This window comes from Salmo salar, chromosome 23, assembly GCF_965601325.2.
Source record: "Salmo salar chromosome 23, fSalSal1, whole genome shotgun sequence".
Classification (NCBI taxonomy): domain Eukaryota; kingdom Metazoa; phylum Chordata; class Actinopteri; order Salmoniformes; family Salmonidae; genus Salmo; species Salmo salar.
In genome coordinates this window covers 28,646,136-28,671,287 of record NC_138313.1, presented here as the reverse complement: position 1 = coordinate 28,671,287, position 25,152 = coordinate 28,646,136, and the positions used below count along the sequence as shown (strand labels likewise).

The 25,152-nt window shown below is 45.6% G+C and overlaps 1 protein-coding gene across 4 annotated transcripts in view; it reads right to left on the bottom strand.

Moving 5' to 3' along the window:
• Positions 1-1,148: 1,148 nt before the first annotated feature.
• The window catches only part of bcar3 (BCAR3 adaptor protein, NSP family member), a 101,250-nt gene continuing 77,246 nt past the window's right edge, over positions 1,149-25,152 (bottom strand). For all 4 annotated transcript variants that reach the window (XM_045706216.2, XM_082968028.1, XM_045706217.2 and 1 more), the window contains 9 exons: positions 11,469-11,597; positions 8,006-8,451; positions 7,260-7,360; positions 5,957-6,744; positions 4,707-4,822; positions 4,421-4,592; positions 2,935-3,046; positions 2,643-2,849; positions 1,149-2,395 (listed from right to left, as the gene is read on the bottom strand). In XM_045706216.2, coding sequence (XP_045562172.1) covers positions 2,220-2,395; positions 2,643-2,849; positions 2,935-3,046; positions 4,421-4,592; positions 4,707-4,822; positions 5,957-6,744; positions 7,260-7,360; positions 8,006-8,451; positions 11,469-11,597 — 2,247 coding nt within the window. In that variant the 3' untranslated portion in view covers positions 1,149-2,219. The remainder of the gene's footprint in view (positions 2,396-2,642; positions 2,850-2,934; positions 3,047-4,420; positions 4,593-4,706; positions 4,823-5,956; positions 6,745-7,259; positions 7,361-8,005; positions 8,452-11,468; positions 11,598-25,152) is intronic.

Sequence of the window (25,152 nt, the reverse complement as noted above, 5' to 3'; positions counted from 1 at the left end):
CAACATTTCTGGAGCTTACAGCAAATGTGTATTGACCCTACCCTACAATATCATCCAATATCTAGTAATACTGGTTACATCCCTGATGAACATGTCATTGTAGATCTCTAAATCAGGAGAAGCTGTCATGGTGTAAGTAGTTGATTTGAATATGAAGCACCTTATTAACCCATTAATTTCAGCAGTGTATGTGTCTGGCTATCCTTCATCAGTAGGATTTTGACAAGCTTGTCTCTAATGGCCTAAAACAGTGCTGACCGTATTCTTGGCACCTTGGTGCAAGTGGCCTTCAGTGGTGACAAAGTATGATGATAATGCTGCAGGTTTTTCATTAGCAACCTTAAGCAAAAGTTATGCGATTAAAAATGTGATTTTCACTTTGGATTTAAACTGTGAGCTAAATCATATCCATTATGCTGTAATTCTGATCATTATGCAACAAAAAAACTCCTAACAATATGCTTTAAGATGATATAAAGTATTCACGCATATCACGGCAAGGAGCAAATTGTGTTATCTACCAACCCAGCTGAGTTGGCATGGTAGCAAATTCATTTAATGGCAAAAAAGTAGATATGATAATGTCACTGTTGACTCTTATTTTAGCACATTGTAATAATCAATGTCAGTACTTCTATTTCTTCATGTTGTTGTGCACATCTCTTTTAGTTTTTAATGTTGTCAAGATACTTTGTGGGGGGAAAAATGTTTTCTCTCATTGTTCTAATAAAACAAACACATGAACATACCAAAGAACATTTAGCATCTTATTGATGACTTCATTAGGGTTGTCAAATTCCGGGAACTTTCAATAAATTCCCTGATTTCCCAGAAATCCTGGTTGGATTATTCTGGATTTTTTTTCTGCTTATTCCCTCCTAATTTTACAAGCCTACTCTTCATCAACACAGGGCTGGATTCAATCTGTATCTCGTAAGATCCATGTTCAAATATAAAGGTAATTTCCAATTGAGACGACATTGCAGCGTTTCCCGTCAATACAGTCTCCACAGTTAAATCGAGCAAGAACTCTGATCTTCCACAATACTTGTGTGATACGGGTTGAATCCAGACCCTTTTCATTTATTTTTTGCATCATAATACTTACTGTGAAATGTTCCAAGGTTGTTGTTGTTGTTACTCAGACACCATCTGCACATCTATTTATTCATTTCTTGCACAATAATTCATATATAGATATTACAATTATACGCAACTCTATTTACATGTCAATATTTAGGAGGGAGATATATTACAGTCTAGCATTTACATGCTTACGAATTATGTACACTATTCACCATTCAGGATTATCCAGATGAACTCATAATATACCATCTGAGGAACAATGAACATGGAATACACAGTCGAAGATCTAGTTAATGTACATACAGTATATAGTATTGAAGACAATATACGGTTAAACTGTCTCTATTGTATAGCGACCAATCGTTTTCCTCCTTCCACTTCTTCCGTCTCGTCGTTCTATGTTCTCCTTTCAAAGTCATTGTTATAACAAGGGTGTTGAATCACTACTTTAGTGATACATACATACATTTCCATCTGACAAACACTTTCAGAAACACTTCTTGGGTCCTCTCTGTGGGCAGTGTGTGTTCCAGTCTGTAACATACAGTAGGATGACTGAGGACCAGGGTCAAGGGGCTACACTACCATATATGGTGTAAATGCCCCCCTCCTAGCCTGGGTGACAGGCTGTTTGTGCTATCGTGCCAACTCCCTGACACTCATTGTCATGCTATTGGCTTGACAATGACGGCAACGGACTATTTAAAAAATATATATATATGTTTACCTTTTATTTAACTAGGCAAGCCAGTTAAGAACAAATTCTTATTTACAATGACGGCCTACCGGGGAACAATGGGTTAACTGCTTTGTTCAGGGGCAGAACGACAGATTATTACCATGTCAGCTCGGGGATTCGATCCAGCAACCTTTCGGTTACTGGCCCAACACTCTAACCATTAGGCTAACTGCCGCCACAAATAGTAGGCAAGAGCACAAACAGATCTGGGACCAGGCCCTGCGTCCAGGGACATTTTTCCTCTTCATATCAGCACACTCAGATTGGTGTCCTGCCAGGGATGAGTTCCAGATGGATCTGACTCACACTCCCTCCAGTGGACAGGTTGGGAAAGGACAGTGGTCTCTGTAACATTCTTCCTCATCCTCGCTCTTAACCAGCCTGACTGTCCTGTTCAGAGTTCTGTGTGTTTGACCGCTGGCTCAAGCTTCCTGGACAGAGCAGTCAGGATGAGAGTGAACTTGTCGTATCTCTCTGTCTGGTTGACGGCCGCCCCTCTGCTGCCCCACAGCAGACGCAGCTGGAAGTCTGTTTTACAGATCTCCAACAGGTCCTCGTCAGCCTGGAAATCTGTATCCAGAAAGAGGAACTCATTATCATTAGCCTTGTAACTCATCATACCTGCCGAGACATGCAGTATGGCATTTGTTTTAGTGTCTCTGGTACTATGAAAAAAGCTAAGGGCAAATGTGAATACAGGTCGTTTTGGACAGGAGTATTTCCTTAGCAATTCATTTGGACAACTATGATCCCTGTATCTAGCGGTGGGCGTGTATCTAGCAGTGGGTGTGTATCTAGCGGTGGGCGTGGAGTGTACCTTGCAGGACTCGTTCAGTGTTGGCGGTGTATGAGTCAGCATTGTGTGCCACGTTGCGAGCCTCCTCCAGGTGGCGTAGCAGGATTTCACAGCCCTGGTCGTTGCTCTCCCACAGCTCCATGCCCTCGAACGCCACCGCCGGTCGCTCCATCAGCATCAGCAGGGGCATCAGTAGAGGCACCGTGGTGCCAGTCAGGGGCATGTCCACTAAACACACACACAGGGACACGGTCAGAGACTGCAGCCCAATAACACACAACTACAACTGAAGGCTCCATTGATGTGCATTTACCTGTTCCTTCATACAGTCCCTTGTAAAATGGCTTGAGAGACTTCTCGTATATGATGGCAGTCTGAGTGTACTTCCTCCTCAGCATGGTCCAGGTGTGGTCTAACCGTGTGATCTGTGGTCAAGCGCAGTGTTAGGAAACAAACATCACTATCTCCAGGAATCTCAGCCTACGCCTGCAGCCCTTTACACTCGTACCTGTATACGTGTTGAAAACGGCAGATTTGGACACTGATAGACGCCTAAATTGGAACGCAGTGGCTGCACAGTAACGCCAGTGAAACCTCTCACTCAAACCCCTTGTAATTTTTTTGTCTATGTTGCACCTACTGCACATTTTCCAGGAATATTCTTATGTTACTGAATGTATCCCGAGTATTTCAGATTGCGTTATCAACAAATACAGTGCAAAGTGCAGTAAATGTAAATTGCACAAAATCAACAGTGTAATGTTATGATTCAGTCTTGTCAGGTGAACTGTAAACTGTTCCCTTTCAATTGCTACCATGGTTATGCATATGCTTTCCATATTTCTTCTGTAAGAAACATTTCAATTTAGCCCTATCCATATAGGCCAACTCCCACGAGGGTGAAGGGTTAAAGACTCAACTCAGACCATGTGGTGGACTGTGTCTTGTGTGTCCAGTTGTATTGACTGGGGTACCTGAAGCATGTTCAGTTGTATTGACTGGGGTACCTGAGGCATGTCCAGTTGTATTGACTGGGGTACCTGAGGCATGTCCAGTTGTACTGACTGGGGTACCTGAGGCATGTCCAGTTGTATTGACTGGGGTACCTGAGGCATGTCCAGTTGTACTGACTGGGGTACCTGAAGCATGTTCAGTTGTATTGACTGGGGTACCTGAGGCATGTCCAGTTGTATTGACTGGGGTACCTGAGGCATGTCCAGTTGTACTGACTGGGGTATCTGAGGCATGTCCAGTTGTACTGACTGGGGTACCTGAGGCATGTCCAGTTGTACTGACTGGGGTACCTGAGGCATGTCCAGTTGTACTGACTGGGGTACCTGAGGCATGTCCAGTTGTACTGACTGGGGTACCTGAGGCATGTCCAGTTGTATTGACTGGGGTATCTGAGGCATGTCCAGTTGTACTGACTGGGGTACCTGAGGCATGTCCAGTTGTACTGACTGGGGTACCTGAGGCATGTCCAGTTGTACTGACTGGGGTACCTGAGGCATGTCCAGTTGTATTGACTGGGGTACCTGAGGCATGTCCAGTTGTATTGACTGGGGTACCTGAGGCATGTCCAGTTGTATTGACTGGGGTACCTGAGGCATGTCCAGTTGTATTGACTGGGGTACCTGAGGCATGTCCAGTTGTACTGAGTGGGGTACCTGAGGCATGTCCAGTTGTACTGACTGGGGTACCTGAGGCATGTCCAGTTGTATTGAGTGGGGTACCTGAGGCATGTCCAGTTGTACTGACTGGGGTACCTGAGGCATGTCCAGTTGTATTGAGTGGGGTACCTGAGGCATGTCTAGTGCTTTCATGATGGAGGAGAAGGCGTACAGGTCCCCCATGGAGTCCTTCAGTTCTAGAGCCACCATGATGATACGGTTCAGCGTGGCGCTCCGCTCCTCCAGACTTCCTGTGCAGCCCAGGATGTCCACGGCAACCCCGATGGCCATGGTGTGGTGCCTGGGTTACACGACAAAGTTCAGTCATAAGTCCCTAGAACCTTTTGTGTCTACATGAGGGGTCCCTAGTACCTGAGGAGGAGTGTGTCAGGTGGATTTGAGGGTGTGTGTTTACCTTTCCATCAGGTCTTGCCGCAGCTGCCTGCCGTGGGGTAAGGTCACCAGCTCCAGACCAGAGGACACACCCATTTGACCTTTCGCCTCCTCAGAGATGCCATGTACCCTAGCAACCTGTCAGGTACATCATTTTTGTTGTTGCATTAATGTGGTTTTACAAGCGTTTTTAGTATGGTCATGTTTGGGGAAATCGTTGCTCATTAGCTCCTTCTGACTGAATTAAACATGAGACGCCTCAAAGCCACATTTACATAACTGTGTACTCTAGCTGTTTTTAACACTATAAAGATGTTTCCCTCAAAGACTAGACACCCAGTCATGGACTTTGCTGCAGATCATTTTTGGTGTGTCTTACTGTAGTTAAATTCACTGGTTTCGTTTTGCACTTTGTGTGGTGTACCACACCCAGACAGACATAAGACACCTGACCGTAAAAGGCCAAATACCAACTAGAGGAAATGAATTAAATACCAGTCTCTGATGCCCTCTGTGTGCCTGACTGTTTCTAGCCCCTTAGTTAGATGTTGCTGAATGAGGCCTGAATCATAACTCATCACACTGTCCTGCACATGTACACTGAGTGTACAAAACATTAAGAACACCTGCTCTTTGCATGGGACTGACCAAATTAAAGCTATGATCCCTTATTGATGTCACTTGTTAAATCCACTTCAATTAGTGTAGATGAAGGTGAGGAGACAGGTTAAAGAATGATTTTTAAGCCTTGAGACCACTGAAACATGGATTGAGGATGTGTGCCATTCAGAAAGTGAATGGGAAAGACAAAAGATTTAAGTGCCTTTGAATGAGGTATCGTAGGGTGGTAGGTTCCAGGCGTACCGATTTGTGTCAAGAACTGCAAAGCTGCTGGGTTTTTCACGCTCAACACTTTCCCATGTGTATCAAGAATTGTCCACCACCCAAAGGACATCCAGCAAACTTGACACAACTGTGGGGGAACATTGGAGTCAACATGGGCCAGCATCCCTGTGGAACGCTTTCAACACCTTGTAGAGTCCATGCCCTGATGAATTGAGGCGAAAAGGGGCGTGGTGCAACTCAATATTAGGAAGGTGTTCCTAATGTTTGGAATACTCGGTGTATATCATCAATTCATGATGTACACTGAAATGTGAGTTATGATCTCTGTTTGGGATTCAGCCCAGAGTGTTCAGACATCCAGTAGGACTAGTGGTGTGGTGAACGTAATGTGGGTATGGTGTGTAGTGGGACAGTGCAATGCCGTACCTGGCAGTCTGCCATGAGGATGTGCTTGGCGATGATGTGATGGTCTTTATGGACCAGCAGCTCTTTGGCTCTCTTCAGTACACTCATCTCGAGGGGTTTGTTCTCTGCAGGCAGCAGCCTCGACTCAAACTCCCCCGGCCGGAACGCAGACGCAGTCTCCAACACCGGCCGCCGGAAGCTTCTCTCCTTCTCCTCCACAGTCTCCTCTACCTCTTCCATCCCTCCTTTTCCACCTCCTTCCACCTCCTCTTCGCTGCCATTCTCCAGGGCTTCGATGGCGTGGTGGTAGGAGCTGCGGTCCAATTTGGAGCCGTAGCTGCTCCTCTGGCTCTCCTCTGTCCTCAGCCTCTCTACGTAGCTGTTGTTGTTGGCCTGGGGCCCTGGGGCAGGGGCCTGGAGCCTGTCCAACTCTGCTGGGCTGCAGGGGCTCAGTTCACAGTAATTTACTTCTGGGCTAGGGGTCTGCGGAGGCTGGAGAGCCTGGATCACATGCTGCTTCTTGGGTTTCAGTGGGGGTACAGGGGGACCCGGGGCTGGGGCAGCCAGGGGCTGCAGATGTGGGGAGTGGGGCATCCTGATGGAGGGCACCTTGCTGGGCTTAGGGGGCGGCTTGGGGCAGAGCTGGCTGTCTGAGCCCCGTATGGCCTCCCCGGCCTGGGTCTCAAAGGCCATCCTCCTTGGCACGGTGGGGCTGAGTACCGGCTCACTACCCGTCCTGAATACTGGAGACTTGGGGCTTAGCTGGTGCTCCATGAGCTGGGGCTGGGGCAGGGGCTGGGGCCTAGAGCCTGGGGAGAGGGTGAGTGAGAAAGAGGTAAACATCATTATTTAAACCTGCACACTGCAGCCTAGCAACACCACACAGCTAGAGCCATGCTGTGTTCTGTAGCTGCTGACTGGGAGTCCTGCTGTCTATTTGAAGTCTAACTGCATAGAAAGCTTAATTACATTGTCAGTCACAGAATGGAATGCAGCTTTTTGAATCTCTCTGATCTCTCGTCTCTTTTATTCCAAAGACTCAGACTTCAAGCACATCTATCTATTCCCATTTCAACTTCTATCTATAATCCTTTCAGAAATACATTTATCTTCATCTCTAGCTCATGTCACACTTTTCACTTCTGAGTTGAAAGAGTACAAAGCAACGTTTTGAAGAAGAAAATATTTACATTTGCCTTTGAAATATTGCCACCCCTGTGCAAAAAAAATGCATGTTCACGGAAACAAGTCTTTTGCAGGCTCGTCAGAGCTGTACATCCTCTGACTGCAGCAGAATGAGTAAGAGAGAGGGGATGGTACATACCTAGCGGGAGGAAGCTCTCTGACTGGTGGGTTTTGAGGGGCCGTCGTCTCTCCTGAACGTGGTTCAGACACGCCGGCTGGCTTCCACACTTGTCTTTGTTCCTGATAGACAGAGAGTGAGGAAGAGAAGGAGAAAAGGAGTGTTCAGTTGGACTGACCCCTCTAGCTACCAACAGATACATGGCTACTGGGCACACCACGCCACTAACCCCCAGAGAAACCTGATACATTGTGTGCACTGTTTGTTATGTAAAATGGTACAGTGTAATTTGATGGGGTATTTTTTTGTCCTGGTTTGCCTTTGTTATTGTGCTCAGAGGTTGGTATTCTCCATCCAGGCTAAACACCACTCCTTATTTTACCTCAGGAATGGTTTATTGTAGACGTGTACTTATCTCTGTGACTCCCACATTAGTCGTACAAATTTGGAGTGCACGTGTTTGCATGTTAGGCTATACATGAAATTATACGGAGCCAATTCCATTTGGACAAACCCCCTACAAAATTATATTTTATAGCTACTTATAAGTTGCCGGCCTATAAATGTATGACATAATGTACAGTGTCTATATAAACTCCTGGCTGCAGAGGAAAATAAAGGGCACTTAATGGCTGTAATGGATCTAAATGTATCTTGCGCCTGCAAGCAAGCATCTCCATTGTAGCCTACGGCTCACAGACAATTTCCAACCACATACACTATGTCCAGACCAGACAGGCCTGAGCCTCTGTAGATAGCCTACTAACCTAAGCAGGTTCCCCCGTCCGAGGCTGTGGTCCTGGGTGTGTCCGTTCATGATGTTGAGGCTCAGGCGTTTAGATGTCTGGCTCTTCCTCTCGGGCAGGGTCGGGCCAGCCTCCACATGGACACAGGCCACCCCATACTTCTCCTCTAGGCAGCGCAGGGGCAAGGCCCTATTGATGGGCTGGAAGATGATGGCTCCCACCGCCTCCGTCACTGGCTTCCTGTTGCCAACATAGTAACGCACCAGGGCGGGCACGCTGTCGAAGCCCTCCTTCTCGAACAGGTACTGCACCCGGGAGTAAGCTTCATTCATGGCCACCACCTTCTTGTTGATCTTGAAGTGCTGCGGGCTGTTCTTCCACTGGCAGGTCAGGACGTAGTTCCCAGGGCTGGACAGAGAGTCCCGGATCAGGAAGTCCCCGTCTCTCTGGATCAGGTTCTCTGCCACCTGGACACCAGAGGACACATGTTGAGCACACATACACACAGAAATATAGCTCACACACTTGGTTGTATTTTCAATATCACACAGTTAGAACTGTGTCTAGTGTGTTTTCAGTTTGTCACACTCGTCTCACTGTTAGATTTGTGGCGACAGGCGCTCTACTCCCTCACTGAATGGCCTTCTCAGTAACATGCTTGTCTCACTGAATGTTTTCACTAGCGCTACTGTTACTGTACTGTGACATCATGATCCCTCCCAAAATGCTCTCTGAGTACAGGCCTCACAGCCAAACTGTAGGGTCAAATGACCCAAAGCCCCAGTTCTGCTTAGAAACTCAGTCATGTCACACATTGGTCTACACACTCCACTTCACTTATGTTGTTCTTCCAAACATTTAATTACTTTACTTTTTAATGAAGTTAGTATTGAACTAAGTAATTATGTTTATATAATCATGTTGTGGAGGGTTTTTAATTAAAAGTTTTAAAAGCCCTCTTTTCACAATCTGGCCGCAGTAGCACCAGGAAGGAGCTTATTAAACCTTACTAGGATCACTTAGCAGCATGAATGCTGTTTTACCTTGTCCTTACGTAAAGTAAAGTCTCTGTTCTGCTGAGGAGGTGCAGAATGTAGAACTGAGCATGTGTGTGTTACCAGTTCTATACCATCCTGTCACATGCCCGCCAGGACAAGCTCAAAACAGCTCCATTTCTTATTCAGGGTCGCATCTGTGATTTTACACGAGGCGATGCTTTGGGTTTATATACCCAGTCTGACGCATTGAAAGTAATTTGATTTATACCTCATGAAATAGCTCATTAAAATTGCGATCCATATTACATCCATTAGCCATGCAAAGTTATTTATACATTTCTGACAGATAACCATTGTGAAATGTTTTGTTGTTGTGAAATTACATGGAAATTGAAAATGTTTTCAAACAGCTACGAGGTTTTTTTTTTTTTACAGCAGTGAAAATCGTAACACAATCCCATAGCCAGCACAACTCGTTCTGCAACTTGAGTGGCCAGTGTTTTTCCGTGTGACATACATGCACTGTGACAACATTCACTATCCCCGATGCACCGACGTGGGAGGGGGACTCCTCCATCACCTGAAGCTGCTAATGTGTTCGCTAATGGTAGAATGGGAGTTGACTGAGCTGGTCGTACTAGTTCTAGTAGTTCTAGTTCAGAGACGCCCAGTCTTGTGGGTAAACAGGACAGCGTGTGCAGCTACTGTAACCAGGGACTGGCAGAGCCATTGTGACTCTCACAATGCCTAATGGAGGGCTGTGATACATGCTGGCTCACACCCCTTACAAAGTCACAACGTAAGACATGGAACAAGGCTGCAGGGCTCCCTGGCCTACATCCACTCCTCTGAGAGATACAGTAGGACGAAACCAGAAGGTGACAGGTGTACTGGGAAATGGGATGGGTGGCACAGTGAGCACAGATGAGCTTTTATCTTAGGGATGATGATTAGACTTAGAGGCGTGGTCCCTGGCAGATCAGTGGACGGCTATAATAGAAGATGTTGTTAATAAATAGCATCATGTCAGTTGATTGCACCATTCTGTTGTTACCATCCAATTAAGACCTGTCACTCTGTGTGTGTGTGCTGAGGCTGACAGAGCATCCTCACTGAGGCTGGGGTTCATGGACCGAGCTCTGTGGTCTGAGCTTTCACCATTGTGTGTCAGCGCCGCTCTGTTCACACTGACAAGTTCTCAGTGACAAGTTCTTAGTGAGATACTGATGAAAGCACACGTTTGAAATGAAGCCCATTTCAATGAACCATACAGCCTCATTCAGCCACAGTTTATCAAACTGACAGTGAGTCCCCTTTTGTCACTGAGCCTCACACAGCTCAATGGACTTAATACAGCCAGTGCTGTAGAACAGACCTGTCAAGATAAATACTTCTTTATGTTGTTGACTTGTCCTTATTTGTCTGATTCTGATCTGGCTCAACCAGTTTCAGACAAGTTGTTGCCTGAGAGTGAATCATAGGAAAAAACACATTCCCTGATTTTACTACTCTGTGTACAAGCACTGATTTGAGCTGAGCCCTGGGTGTTGAGGTGGGTCATCATCACTAACACTCCTCAGACTTTACATCCCTGTGTTCAAAACAAGGCTCAGCCCCTAGAGCCCTTAAACTCAACTCTGGACCTAAAAGCAAGTTCCACTGCGTTTTTCCCCGTTGTTCCTCTCTAATCAGGGGCTGATTTAGACCTGGGACATCAGGTGGGTGGAATTAATGATCAGGTAGAACAGAAAACCAACAGGCTCCTGACCTCCTAGGGTAATAGCTGAACGCTGCTGCGCTAGAGGTCAGAGGGCAGGGATCTGTCACACTGTCACAGCCTCCTCCTAAGTCCAGACCCTCAGCCATGTAGCTTTTACTCTTCAGTCCACATGAAAGACACACAGATCCCCTCTAGAAACCTCTAGACACTGAGAATTTTCACATATTTACGACAAGAGCTGCCTGCCAAAGTGTCTGAGCTCCCTGACTCCATTCACATAATACTCCAGTGTGACCAAACAAAGCATTGTGTTGGATGTCATTACAGAGATTTTTGGTTGAGCTTGGAAACGTGTCTGTCTGGCCAGCTGTCCTGCTCTGCGTGGGTATGCAAGGTTTTGCATGGTTGCCATGTTTTCAGAGCGCCAGTGCTGTGATTCCTCCACAGGGTGGGAGTGACAGGCCCCTGAATGAAATCAGTGTGCAACTGGACACCCGGCCGTAGCTGTTGGCAACAGAGGAACCCCTCCCCTCTGCATGCTTTCATTGGGCTGGTCGTGTTTCACAGTAAGCCTCTCTTAGCTCCATCTCTTTATTTAAATATCCTCTTTCACAAAGAGCCAGCGTGTGCTGCCGGCCGCAAAAAAAAATACTTTATCAAGAATGACTCAAGCTAAATCATTGGACTCTAAAACAGTCATGGCAAACAGGCAGCTGTGTTGTCCCTCCAGAGAGAGAGAGTGTGTGATTTTCTTTTTTTTTTTTACCTGTCTGGGGATGGCACCATGGTACCAGGCGTGGCTGCGTGGTTCCTCACTGCCCAGCTTCAGCTCGTCTTCCAGCTCCTTGCGTAGTTTCTCCGGTGGGCCCTCCATGATGTACTTGTCCCTGGAGAACTACACATAGACAGGAAGAACAGGCTCTTTCAGTACTGGTATCCTCACAGACATGGTTGCTGTACTGAGGGTACACACTGTGTGCACTGCACTGGCTGCCTGCATCTATCTGTCGGTCTGTCTATGTACCGGTAAACCTTTGTAATATAACTCTCTCCCTACTGTTTCTAGCTACCTCTCACACACACTTTATTTTTCTCTCTCTCTCTGGCTTTCTTTATGTGTAAGCATGTGTCATACAGAGCTCTCCTCCCCTCTTTGTTTCCTGGGCTGTAACTTCCCAGAGATACACTATGCCGAAGGCTCCAATTGGCCGAGGGCTCTACCTGCCTCTGCTTTGACTGCTGTGTCATATCCTGGCCTTGTTGCCATGCCCCTCTGCCCTGTTCTGCCCCAGCGAGAGGCCTCCGGGTGGAACAACGCACTCACCTGACTTCAGTGACACACACACTCATACACACACAGTCCACTATGCCAGGCTGCTGTGATTCACACTAGGATTTATAGTCTACTTGCATAGTTCAAAACACACATTGTGTCAGTCATTTAGCAAAAAGGGGACATGGGATGACCTCATCTATCATAGCAGGTTCCTGCCAGGAAATACCTCTCAGGTTGATAATATAATATGGGGCGGCATATTGGTTAGAGCGTTGGACTAGTAACCGAAAGGTTGCAAGTTCGAATCCCCGAGCTGACAAGGTACAAATCTGTCGTTCTGCCCCTGAACAAGGCAGTTAACCCACTGTTCCTAGGGCGTCATTGAAAATAAGAATTTGTTCTTAACTGACTTGCCAAGTTAAATAAAGGTAAAATAATAAAGAGACTCTTCTCAGTCCTGCTTCGAGGAAATCCTCTTTCACAATCAATAGACTTCCCCTCCACACTGTCTTCCTGCTTTGGCTTATATTTTCTAAACGCATTATAAAAGGATTGGTCTGTTGCGCAACTTCTCTGTCTGCCTGTAATATATGTTGTACTGAGTTAGACGTAATACTTCTGGAGACATAATGACATTTCACTCCAGTGGCGCCACTTGTGGGGTTGAACCGAGCATCAGTTTTCCACTTTTTTAACTAGAGGTCCGTTAGACCCAGAACAACAACAATGTTTTAAAACTGTGCTGCTTTTTAAACCAACCCCCTGGAGATGGCAGGCAACATTAGACTCTGAAGGAAAGTGGTTTAGCCATTGTGTTCTTCTGGGATGTTGGCACCCAATCTGCATCTTTCCAAAACACAATTTGAGCATTACAAGGGGCTGCCAAAACCTGGTTCATAAAGAAATGTTGTGGGGGGGGGAGGGAGTTGACTGGCAACTCAGCGTCAGCCCTAAGGGTGAGCAATGACCTGAAGGATTATTGTGTTCCATCAACTCAATACCTTCCTGCAGTAACCAATATTATACTTTAACCGTACTTACCTAGTGCTGTCTTTGTCCCTGCACACTAAAACAATGGTATTTATGGCGGATATTGACATCACCAACAATAGCCTTGAGTACAGAAACTCTTCATAAAGCTCTGTTTTTCCCTTTAAAGGACAGAATAGGAACACACCCATTTGTCCCCTTCTAAAATAGCATGAGGCCTTCTTGACATTGGCTAACTGTTCGGAATGTTCAGAATGCACAGTGTTTGGCTTCACTGACCACTTCCAGAAGCAGACACTGTATTGTGCTGTTCCTAACAGGCAATTTGTTACTACTGTTTAACCTAGGGCTAAATCTGTTAGACTGCGCTCACCCTTGTCCCCAGAGAGAACATTTGAAGGACTGTAAATTTCTTTTTTTTTATGTTGTGGTCGACCGAATTATATGCCAACTAAAACTGAATTAAGGCTCCGGGAAATAGTTTTATTTTGGCAGGAGGCGGGTGGAGGGGGTAAGCATTGGAAACTCTAGCATGAGTTGATATGGCGCTATTTGTTTTACCAGAGAGCTAATTTAGCTACGGGCGTCTGCTTTATATATCTGTATACATCTTATTAGACCTGTTGGGGAGACAGTGGGCCTGCTGCTCATCAGATTAAAATAGGTTTTATGTGTTTCAAAGGCAAGTCTCAGACTTAATTATGAGGGAGAGAGGGAGAGAGACTTCCTCTAGTGAGGATACAGATGACTGAGACTGAACCCGTACAACATAAGAAAACCTCCCAAATCCCCCCCCCCCCATACAGACATACATGCTGAACTTAGAGTGGTGGGCAATGTATGTGAAGCACACAAGATCTGTCCGTTTCATGACAGTAGTAGATAATATTCTTCCTACACTGCATCCTTTGGGCTGGCAGGCCTTCACTCTGCTTTACTGTGGACACGCACATACACACAAAAACACGCACGAGTATCCCTGCACACACACAAACACCCTAGGGGAGAAGGGGCTGGCAACAGCCTGTCAGCCATGTGTGATGCCCGCACGGCCTAACGCTCCCCTAGAAAACGGCCCACTACCCTGGGGCAGCTGAGGAGAGAGCGCCTGCATCTCACAAACACTGCCGGACAGAGCCAGAGATCCTAGATACTATTGGTGGCCTGTGTCCTCGACAGCTACAAGTCTAGAAGTCACGGCTAATGGTAAGATTATGGTAAGATTACTCAGAATGGTCAGAGATAAGCTTTTGGTCCATTTGGTAACACAGTCCTGATGGATGTTATATACTGTAACTCCAGTCTTGAGTATGGTATCTATCCTATACCAGGCCCTTTGATGGTCTGAGAGAGTGTTACATGGAGAAAAATCTGCTCTAGGGGGCTGAAAATCATTCTGTTCTGATCACTTGTGTGAACTCAATGAGAGATCAATTATAAACGGCTAAAGGGCTGTTCTTAGTCACAACACAACACGGAGGTATATTGGCCATATACCACAGACCCCCGAGGTGCCTTATTGCTATTATAAACTGGTTACCAACGTAATTAGAGCAGTAAAAATAAATGTTTTGTCATACCCAAAGTATACGGTCTGATAAATCATGGCTGTCAGCCAATCAGCATTCAGAGCTTGACCCACTCAGTTTATAATGGCAAATATACCACAGCCACTTGGGCCTTATTGCTTAACTATAACGTACTTGTATAACATGAATGCCAGTGTGTCAATCAAATCAATCAATTCCTGGATATGCCCTGCTGTGCGTCACAGCTGGGGGACCTCCCTGTGTGACTCTGTCAGAGCAAGTTCAGAGTGATGCCATCCAGTGAGAATAGAGAATATTCTAGGATAAGCATATAGTTCAGTGTAGTGTTTTACTGTCCTGAAATATCAACCAGAGTCATATTTTTGGCTCTGGCATTGGCCTCTGTCACAGGCTTTCAGGCATCATGCTATTTCTATGGATACGCTGACAGGGTGAAACCGTTTCACCGTTGCAGAAGGGTATGTGTGGTATGTGTCAGAGCTGTACCGTGTCGTTGCATGACTCTGGTGTGTGCCCCCAGGGGTCCTTCATTGAACTGAGTAATGACGAGTGATATAAAAAAGCAGGTTGGCATTTGTTGTCATGAATGTTGCCCTGGAGGCATCTCTGCAGAGAGGTCACTAGCTGGCACAGCCACAAAGCCATACAATCTAATTTTAACCCTAACCACACTGCTAACTCTAAAGCCTAACCTTAATATAAGACCCAAAAGCTCATTTTAGTTTTCATGATTTTTTACGATAAATCCAATTTTGACTTTGCAGCTGGCCCACCTGGCTGAAACTGTTCAGTTCTGCCTCCAGGGCAAGATTCATTACAATAAACATCAACCTGCAATAAAAAATGCACCCCTGGCTAGGCCTGAATAGTGTGCAATGCAATACTACATACAATACCACAGAAACGTAAGCAAACATAGCATGGCCACTACTGTATGTCAATGATGTAATGTAAATATCACTGAGTATTTATACATGTCAGCCATAGAGGCTTACAATCGCAGGCCTGGGCAGGTGAGCACAGACTGAAATAACCACTGATGGCACTGGCATTGTACTGAAGGATGGGCGGCCACGCCGTGGCAGGGCAGGCAGGCAGGCATTCTCTCTCTATGTTGTCAACAGTCTTTAGAGGCCTTCAGGCCCAGCCAGCACCGCTCAACCTTAAAATTACTAGGCGCTCCATGCTGACACAGCAGCCTGAGAAAAGCATCTATCCAGGAGCTGTTTGTCTTTACTTCAGTCTTTCCTTATTTCAATTCATTACATAATACTACAGAAGACCTTCAACCTCCATCCACACTCACAGAGCTCCTCCTCTCCCTCTCCTTGACACTTAGCCCAGTTGATTTAAGGGTGTTTTATAGTGGTATGGGGAACTTGACGCCAACTGAAGTAGATTTTCTTGGCATTTCCTTGCTTTTCAACAGCACTGAGGCACCACTTTACGATGCTGGGGAATTACAGCATGGCCTGGTCCACTTAGCTGGAGGCAATCAACTCTTAGCCTGAGTTTTAAAATAGCTCCGGTAAAATTACTTCTGAGGAGCCTGATGATACGATGGCCATAGTTAATCCTTCAGGGTAACTACATGCATTCAATCAACTAAATGTCATTTGCTTTTAATAAACTGCTCATTTATATTGTTCAGCGCTGCACACATTATGCCGGCATGTTCACACATTTGTTTGACTAATCATGTGGTGGCTTTTTAAAGGCCTTCCCTTTACTGTCCATGTCATCACCTTGGAAAGCACCCATCCATATCAGGCTGACTCTCAATCATGAGTGTGTCGAGTGCATATCTCTGGCTGGGCTCAGTCACATTACCCTGACTACCATTCCCTAAAACAGTTAAGTGGTGTCACCATCTTCATCCAGATTACTAGCTAAATGGCACAACCCACAGAAGGACACAGAGGCAAACACAGCAGGACAGTGACAGAAGTTTCATCTTTCCAGATGAACATGGGCGTGAATTGTTTGTTTGTTCTGAGGGCTGTGAGTTACTGGAAATGGTTGAGGTTCATTGTCTGATTTATTGACTTGAGGAAATAGTGATGAGTTTAGTGGGTTCTCCTCAGAGAGCTGGTCCCTTCACCCCCTGCTCCAGATGATGGTTTCTGTAGCGGTTCGTTATTAGTAAATCTCTCTGGGTTTTAACCGGGATCTAGCTTACTAGGGACCGCTGGTCCTTGTCTTTGACAGTGAGGGGAAAAAAGTATTTGATCCCCTGCTGATTTTGTACGTTTGCCCACTGACAAAGAAATGATCAGTCTATAATTTTAATGGTAGGTTTATTTGAACAGTGAGAGACAGAATAACAACAACAAAAAAATCCAGAAAAACGCATGTCAAAAATGTTATAAAATGATTAGCATTTTAATGAGGGAAATAAGTATTTGACCCCTCTGCAAAACATGACTTAGTACTTGGTAGCAAAACCCTTGTTGGCAATCACAGAGGTCAGACGTTTCTTGTAGTTGGCCACCAGGTTTGCACACATCTCAGGAGGGATTTTGTCCCACTCCTCTTTGCAGATCTTCTCCAAGTCATTAAGGTTTCGAGGCTGACGTTTGGCAACTTGAACCTTCAGCTCCCTCCACATATTTTCTATGGGATTAAGGTCTGGAGACTGGCTAGGCCACTCCAGGACCTTAATGTGCTTCTTCTTGAGCCACTCCTTTGTTGCCTTGACTGTGTGTTTTGGGTCATTGTCATGCTGGAATACCCATCCACGACCCATTTTCAATGCCCTGGCTGAGGAAAGGAGGTTCTCACCCAAGATTTGACGGTACATGGCCCGTCCATCGTCCCTTTGATGCGGTGAAGTTGTCCTGTCCCCTTAGCAGGAAAAACACCCCCAAAGCATAATGTTTCCACCTCCATGTTTGACAGTGGGGATGGTGTTCTTGGGGTCATAGGCAGCATTCCTCCTCCTCCAAACACGGCGAGTTGAGTTGATGCCAAAGAGCTCCATTTTGGTCTCATCTGACCACAACACTTTCACCCAGTTGTCCTCTGAATCATTCAGATGTTCATTGGCAAACTAGAGATGGGCATGTATATGTGCTTTCTTGAGCAGGGGGACCTTGTGGGCACTGTAGGATTTCAGTCCTTCACGGCGTAGTGTGTTACCAATTGTTTTCTTGGTGACTATGGTCCCAGCTGCCTTGAGATCATTGACAAGATCCTCCCGTGTAGTTCTGGGCTGATTCCTCACCGTTCTCATGATCATTGCAACTCCACGAGGTGAGATCTTGCATGGAGCCCCAGGCCGAGGGAGATTGACAGTTCTTTTGTGTTTCTTCCATTTGCGAATAATCGCACCAACTGTTGTCACCTTCTCACCAAGCTGCTTGGCGATGGTCTTGTAGCCCATTCCAGCCTTGTGTAGGTCTACAATCTTGTCCCTGACATCCTTGGAGAGCTCTTTGGGCTTGGCCATGGTGGAGAGTTTGGAATCTGATTGATTGATTGCTTCTGTGGACAGGTGTCTTTTATACAGGTAGCAAGCTGAGATTAGGAGCACTCCCTTTAAGAGTGTGCTCCTAATCGCAGCTCGTTACCTGTATAAAAGACACCTGGGAGCCTGAAATGTTTCTGATTGAGAGGGGGTCAAATACTTATTTCCCTCATTAAAATGCAAATCAATGTATAACATTTTTGACATGTGTTTTTCTGGATTTTTTTGTTGTTATTCTGTCTCTCACTGTTCAAATAAACCTACCATTAAAATTATAGACTGATAATTTCTTTGTCAGTGGGCTAACGTACAAAATCAGCAGGGGATCAAATACTTTTTTCCCTCTGTGTGTGTGTGTGTATATATATATATATATATATACTGTACATACACTACATGACCAAAAGTATGTGACACCTGCTCGTCAAATGTGGAGTTGGTCCCCCCTTTGCTGCTGTAACAGCCTCTACTCTTCTCGGATGTTTTCCACTAGATGGTGTAACATTGCTGCGGGTACTTGCTTCCATTCAGAAACAAGAGCTTTAGTGAGGTTGGGCACTGATGTTGGGCGATTAGACCTGGCTCGCAATCAGCCTTTAAATTCATCCCAAAGGAGTTTGATGGGGCTGAGGTCAGGGCTCGTCCATCGGACTGCCAGATGGTGAAACCAAATCCAGTAATTTGAAGGGGTGTCCACATATTTTTGTATATATAGTGTATTTTATATACTGATATAAATAGCCCTTCAAATTAGTGGATTTCAGCCACACCTTTGCTGACAGGTCCATAAAATCAAGCACACCGCCATGCAATCTCCATAGACAAACATGGCAGTTGAAAAGCCTTACTGAAGGACTCAGCGCAACTCAATATTAGGAAGGTGTTCATAATGTTTTGTACACACAGAGATGGCACACCAGGGTCATTGGACCCTAGGATCAGGCTGCTATTAAAGGGAAACTTCACAAATGTTCAACTTCATATTTATCATCTCCAGCAGCACCCCAACATCAACATGTGAAGATGGCGCATTTCTATGTTTAGTAGTATAAAAGGATAGAAGAAGATTAGTGTTTCCAATGACATCAGTGTGTATCATGTGATTTTAACCAATTGTGAGTAGGCATTGCCTACTAATTGTCTATTAATTGGTTTATGATGTCATTGGAAACACTTATCTTAATCAATCTTTTTCTACAAAACATAGAAACGCGCCATTTTCACATGTTGATATTTCGGTGCTGATGGAGATTTTTTGTATTTTATTTATTTAACCTTCATTTAACTAGCCAAGTCAGTTAAAGAACAAATTCTTAGTTACAATGATGACCTACACCGGCCAAACCCGGACGACGCTGGGCCAATTGTGCGCCGCCCAATGGGACTCTCAATCACGGCCGGTTGTGATACAGTCTGAAATCGAACCAGGGTCTGTAGTGACGCACTGAGATGCAGTGTCTTAGACCGCTGCGCCACTCGGCAGCCCATAGACGATGATGAATATGAAGTAGAACATTTTTAAATGTCCCTTTTAAGCTGACGGCCCATTCATTCAGTCAGTCTCCAGCCCCTCTAGTTAACAGAACCATCATAAGCCGCTTGGAGATAATGGCTGCTTGGAGATAACGATTTCTTATGCCTAATCCCGGTCCTTACATTGCTAACCCTGTAGTATACATACATGGCCTAAATCAGTGTTTCCCATCTCCAGTGCTCAAGTACCCCCAACACTACCCATTTGTATTGTAGCCCTGGACAAGCACACTTGATTCAACTTGTCAACTAATCATCAAGCCCTCAATTAATTAAATTGTGTATGTTTGCCCGGGGCTGTTGGGGGCACTGGAGGACTGGAGTTTAGAAACACTGGCCTAAATGGTTGAAACTCTAGTCAGTCGGCAGTGCAGATTTAGGATTACATGTGGAGCTGAACCCAGGGGGACGTATAATACCAATGGCCTAGTATACATCCAACGTTTGTCACAGAAATGTGACAGCCAGAATGTTCCCTCAGAACATCAACCCTGAGGGTGATTACTGAGTTTCCTGTGGAGATGGGGGGAGAAGGACACTGGGTAGTTAGTGGTCTTTCATGGCCTTTCTATCATTCTCATCTGTGATTTGCTACGTGGGCTCACCCTTCCTGTGTAGGGGTAAACTGATAGGACCATCAGGACATTCTATCTCTGTCTGAGGCGCCTCAGGAGACCTGCTGCAGTCCACTCCCCATCCATTATCTCTTGACCTGTTTACGACAACTGGGCTCCATGGCCATGTCCATCCACAACAATACACTGGTAATATTACGTCCAGAAACAGGACACATCCACACAGGGAAGCATGCGAAGTGATGGATATGGAGGAGAGGACGTGAGCCTTAAAGGAGCAATCTGCAGCTGCTACATCCCTCTTTGGAATTATATGTACCCACTGATCCTTCAAGAATATAACTTATCAATGCCCCATGTGCTAGTTCAACTGTCGTACCCCATCAGATCCCAAAATATAGGCTTATTTTACTCCAATGTTTGTAAACAAAGTAAATGTAAACACACACTACACTATTTAGCCTCAAAACATGGTTAAAACTATCATTTTGATTTCATGGATGGTCAGTCCTTGCATCCATAGCTCTGTCTATGAATTTGAGAGTGGTTACATTTCTCCAGCCTCATCCCTCACCTTTTTCTCAAAACAGGGGCGGGGAAAACAATTTGTTACTGTTTCAACTGCTGATTGCTGCTTTAAAGTCCACATTTCTCTGAAGCTGCGTTGTTCTGATCGGTGGTATTTCTTCTAATTCCTCACTTTGTCTAAAAGATGAAAGCCTTCCTACAGATTTTTTTTTTTTGCCATTTGGAAGGATTTGTAAAACCTCATTGTTTAGATGGAGTAGAAGAATGCAGGGTTTTGTGTCCACCTTGGCTGTGTTAAATCAGCACCTTCCAGGGGCTTTTCTCTTATTTTTACTTTATTTATTTATTTAACCTTTATTTAACTAGGCAAGTCAGTTAAGAACAAATTCTTATTTACAATGACGGCCTACCAAAAGGCCTCCTGCGGGGATAGAGGCTGGGATTAAAAATAAAAAATAATTTAAATATAAATATAGGACAGAACACACATCTTAAGTCCGCCGCCCTCCCCCACAGCACTCCACTCAGCCCAGGCCCATCGCTGGCATCCCAGGAAGGGCATACAGAAAGGATTAGGACCCAAATCTAGGCCAGATCACTGGAAACCTGGGGCGGTCATCTTTAATGTTTCCTCAAGTGCAGAGCGGTTGGACTACAGAGGGAACCGGCTTAACCCCCGGGGTACGGAGGGGCTGGAGGAAAAACCTCCTGGCTGAAATGGAGGGAGCTAAGGAATACAAAACTGAAATACAGCCGAGGGATAGAAAGAGAGAGAAATAGAGAGATTGAGATGATATGGATTGTTGACCAGAGAGGAAGGTGTCAGACACACACCTGTCTATAGTGATGTTCCTGCTGGTAATGGATGGGCTTCAGCCATGCTGTTTCAGCAATTCACATCTGTCAATTAGAGCTGCATCTGCCAGAGGGCTGCTGAGTCCTGACATGATGATGCTTGGCACCTCACTGCCATGCTGTTACACACAGCTTAAAACCTCTCTGTGGAGAGTGTGTGTGCTTGTGTGTGTGTGTGTGTGTGTGTGTGTGTGTGTGTGTGTGTGTGGCTTGTGTGTGTGTGTGTGGGCTTGTGTGCGTGTGTGTGTGTGTGCTTGTGTGTGTGTGTGTGTGTGCTTGTGTGTGTGTGTGTGTGTGCGTGTGTGTGTGTGTGCTTGTGTGTGTGTGTGTGTGTGCTTGTGTGTGTGTGTTCTATTTTTTTTTCTTACATTAAAAGCACAATGCATTATGTGGGTTGAATGCTGTAACAACACAGAATAAAACAATGAATAAAAGTCCCATGACGGTAGTGACTGCCCATTACTACTAATCACCTATTAACCATCATAAAGTCATCATCTCATCTCTATAGAGCTGCTGCCTATGCTGTCTGACAAAATCACTATCTTAGTGGTTCTTCAGAGTAAACAAGGCACTCTCTTATGACTGCTGAATACTATCAATCACTTAGATCATGTATTTTCAGGCTCGTGAAGCAACTGCTTTCTATCCCTCTCGATCGCTCGTTCTCGCCTCTCAGTCTCCGTATCAGCTCTACACAGACCGGACAAGTTTAAGCGGCGCAATGGATTATGGTCGTTGTAGTTCATTACCATGCGCTAAACTATGTAGAATATTGGCCTGTTGGAAAATACAACTCCCTACTTCATCGCCAATTCAGGCTTGATCTGATTTATCTCTACAGAAACTGCACATCGAGCTCACAGAAAAAAACTGAATGAAATGGAATTCAAATAATTTAATTGTTTAAAAACGGAAAAAGAACCATCATTTTGGTTAATTGCTTAGCACTACTACTCTGACCTTGCAGAGTGTGTGTGGTGTTTGCACCCTCAGCATACAGTACAGCTCCCTGGAGCTACATGGCTGTCCTCCACTCCCAGCTGTGCTGCTGAGCTGCCTGGGTCATTTAATAGTGTTTAAGCCGCTGCTGGGTGTTGTTTTAATGGAGAGGAAATGAGTGAGATGTATTTCAGTAGCTAGCACATAGCACAGGCCCCAGAGTAATTCTCCTTACTTGGCTACCCATCCACATCGTTCCGGCCAAACTGATGTTTCTTCTCCACGATGAGTCTGGATTTGCCTCACTCCCATACAATATCTAGAATGCGAACACATTGTGACCATTCGGATTGGTCCCAGCGCCAGCCTGATGACATCATCAAATTCTAGGATGGGAGATTCAGACTGAATGTATGTAGCGATCGACAGAGCAGCGGAATTAAATTCAGAGTGAGTCGTCAGGCGATAATTCTCCCTCTTTAATGACCCCATGCACCAGAGCCCAGAGCCCCAACCCTGCCCACTGTGTTACCCCCTGTGACCCTGACACAGACTAGCGTGTCCGAACCAGGCATTTACATGGAACTATACTGCTCAAAACCGCACCAGCATATGGTCTCACAAGGGGTCTGAGGATCTCATCTCGGTACCTAATGGCAGTCAGGCTACCTCTGGCGAGCACATGGAGGGCTGTGCGACCCCCCCCCCCAAAGAAATGCCACCCCACACCATGACCGACCCACCGCCAAACCGGTCATGCTGGAGGATGTTGCAGGCAGCAGAACGTTCTCCACGGCGTCTCCAGACTCTATCACGTCTGTCACGTGCTCAGTGTGAACCTGCTTTCATCTGTGAAGAGCACAGGGCGCCAGTGGCAAATTTGCCAATCTTGGTGTTCTCTGGCAAATGCCAAACGTCCTGCACGGTGTTGGGCTGTAAGCACAACCCCCACCTGTGGACGTCGGGCCCTCATACCACCCTCATGGAGTCTGTTTCTGACCGTTTGAGCAGACACATGCACATTTGTGGCCTGCTGGAGGTCATTTTGCAGGACTCTGGCAGTGCTTCTCCTGTTCCTCCTTGCACAAAGGCGGAGGTAGCGGTCCTGCTGCTGGGTTGTTGCCCTCCTACGGCCTCCTCCACATCTCCTGATGTACTGGCCTGTCTCCTGGTAGCGCCTCCATGCTCTGGACACTACGCTGACAGACACAGCAAACCTTCTTGCCACAGCTCGCATTGATGTGCCATCCTGGATGAGCTGCACTACCTGAGCCACTTGTGTGGGTTGTAGACTCTGTCTCATGTTACCACTAGAGTGAAAGCACCGCCAGCATTCAAAAGTGACCAAAACATCAGCCAGGAAGCATAGGAACTGAGAAGTGGTCTGTGGTCCCCACCTGCAGAACCACTCCTTTATTGGGGGTGTCTTGCTAATTGCCTATAATTTCCACCTGTTGTCTATTCCATTTGCACAACAGCATGTGAAATGTATTGTCAATCAGTGTTGCTTCCTAAGTGGACAGTTTGATTTCACAGAAGTGTGATTGACTTGGAGTTACATTGTGTTGTTTAAGTGTTCCCTTTATTTTTTTGAGCAGTGTATTTTAAGCCTGGGCCAAACAAAACAGAGCCAATGTCTAAGCTAGCAGACTATCCGGACTCTCCAGGGCCCGCTGGGTCCAAACAGCCAGACTCGAGGAGCAACAAACTGTGGGCTATTTTGGGGCAAATATCTCCCCTTAAAATGATCGAGTCAGATGGATCATAGACTTGTACGAAACATGCCGTTCTCCACTGTGGGTGATGATGAGAGAGGGTCACCAAAGAAAAGAGAGTGAGAACGATGGATCGAGAAAGAAATAGGGATGGAGGGATCACTAGCCCTACGTGATGGACGAGTGTGAGAGCCAGTATGGATGTAGATGATGATGAGGGGGACTGGGGGTGAGGGGCTGATCTCACTGTGGTTAACACTGATGAGCTTTGGGGCAGTAGACCTCCAGGGAAAAGTCACTTCCTATAAGCCTTTTAACTCATTTGCAGCTTAACTATTAAGGCAATTTTTACAACCCACTTGTATTACATACTGTGTACAAGGTGTCTCTGTAAGTACTGTACTGTACAGAATAGGCCTACAGTATATGTCATTCTTCAGCCAGCCACAAATAATTGGCATAACTGATAATGGCTATTAATAATGTCAGTATTTTGGTCCATCTCATGACCCCCTAGCCCCTTCTGAAGTTACAGGCTTGTGTCACTTCCATAAACACTGTTGGGACAGATATAGGGCCTTTCTATAACACTGTTGGGACAGATATACTGTAGTGTCTCTCTCTTTCCAGCCTCACCATCCAATTCACTTAATGCCACTGTAACAATTCCCCCTGATGTCATAAAGGACAGACCACTTTCAATGGGACATATTACAAAGGAATATCAAAGCCATACTTCAAACAAAGAAAAGTAAAGAATATCATTAATAAATGAAGTGGATTGTGAGATACATTCTAAATCAAATATACAGATGAGCTCTCTCCCATTTATAGTCCAAGAGCATAGTCACACACAAAAAAAACACCAGCACACACACACACACACACACACACACACACACACACACACACCTTAGCATCACTTTCCAACTCCCATAAGTCGTCACATGGAATGGGATGTCTGGCTGACCACTTCACTTACAATAATGAAAATATCTAAACAGCAGGTCTGATCTGGGA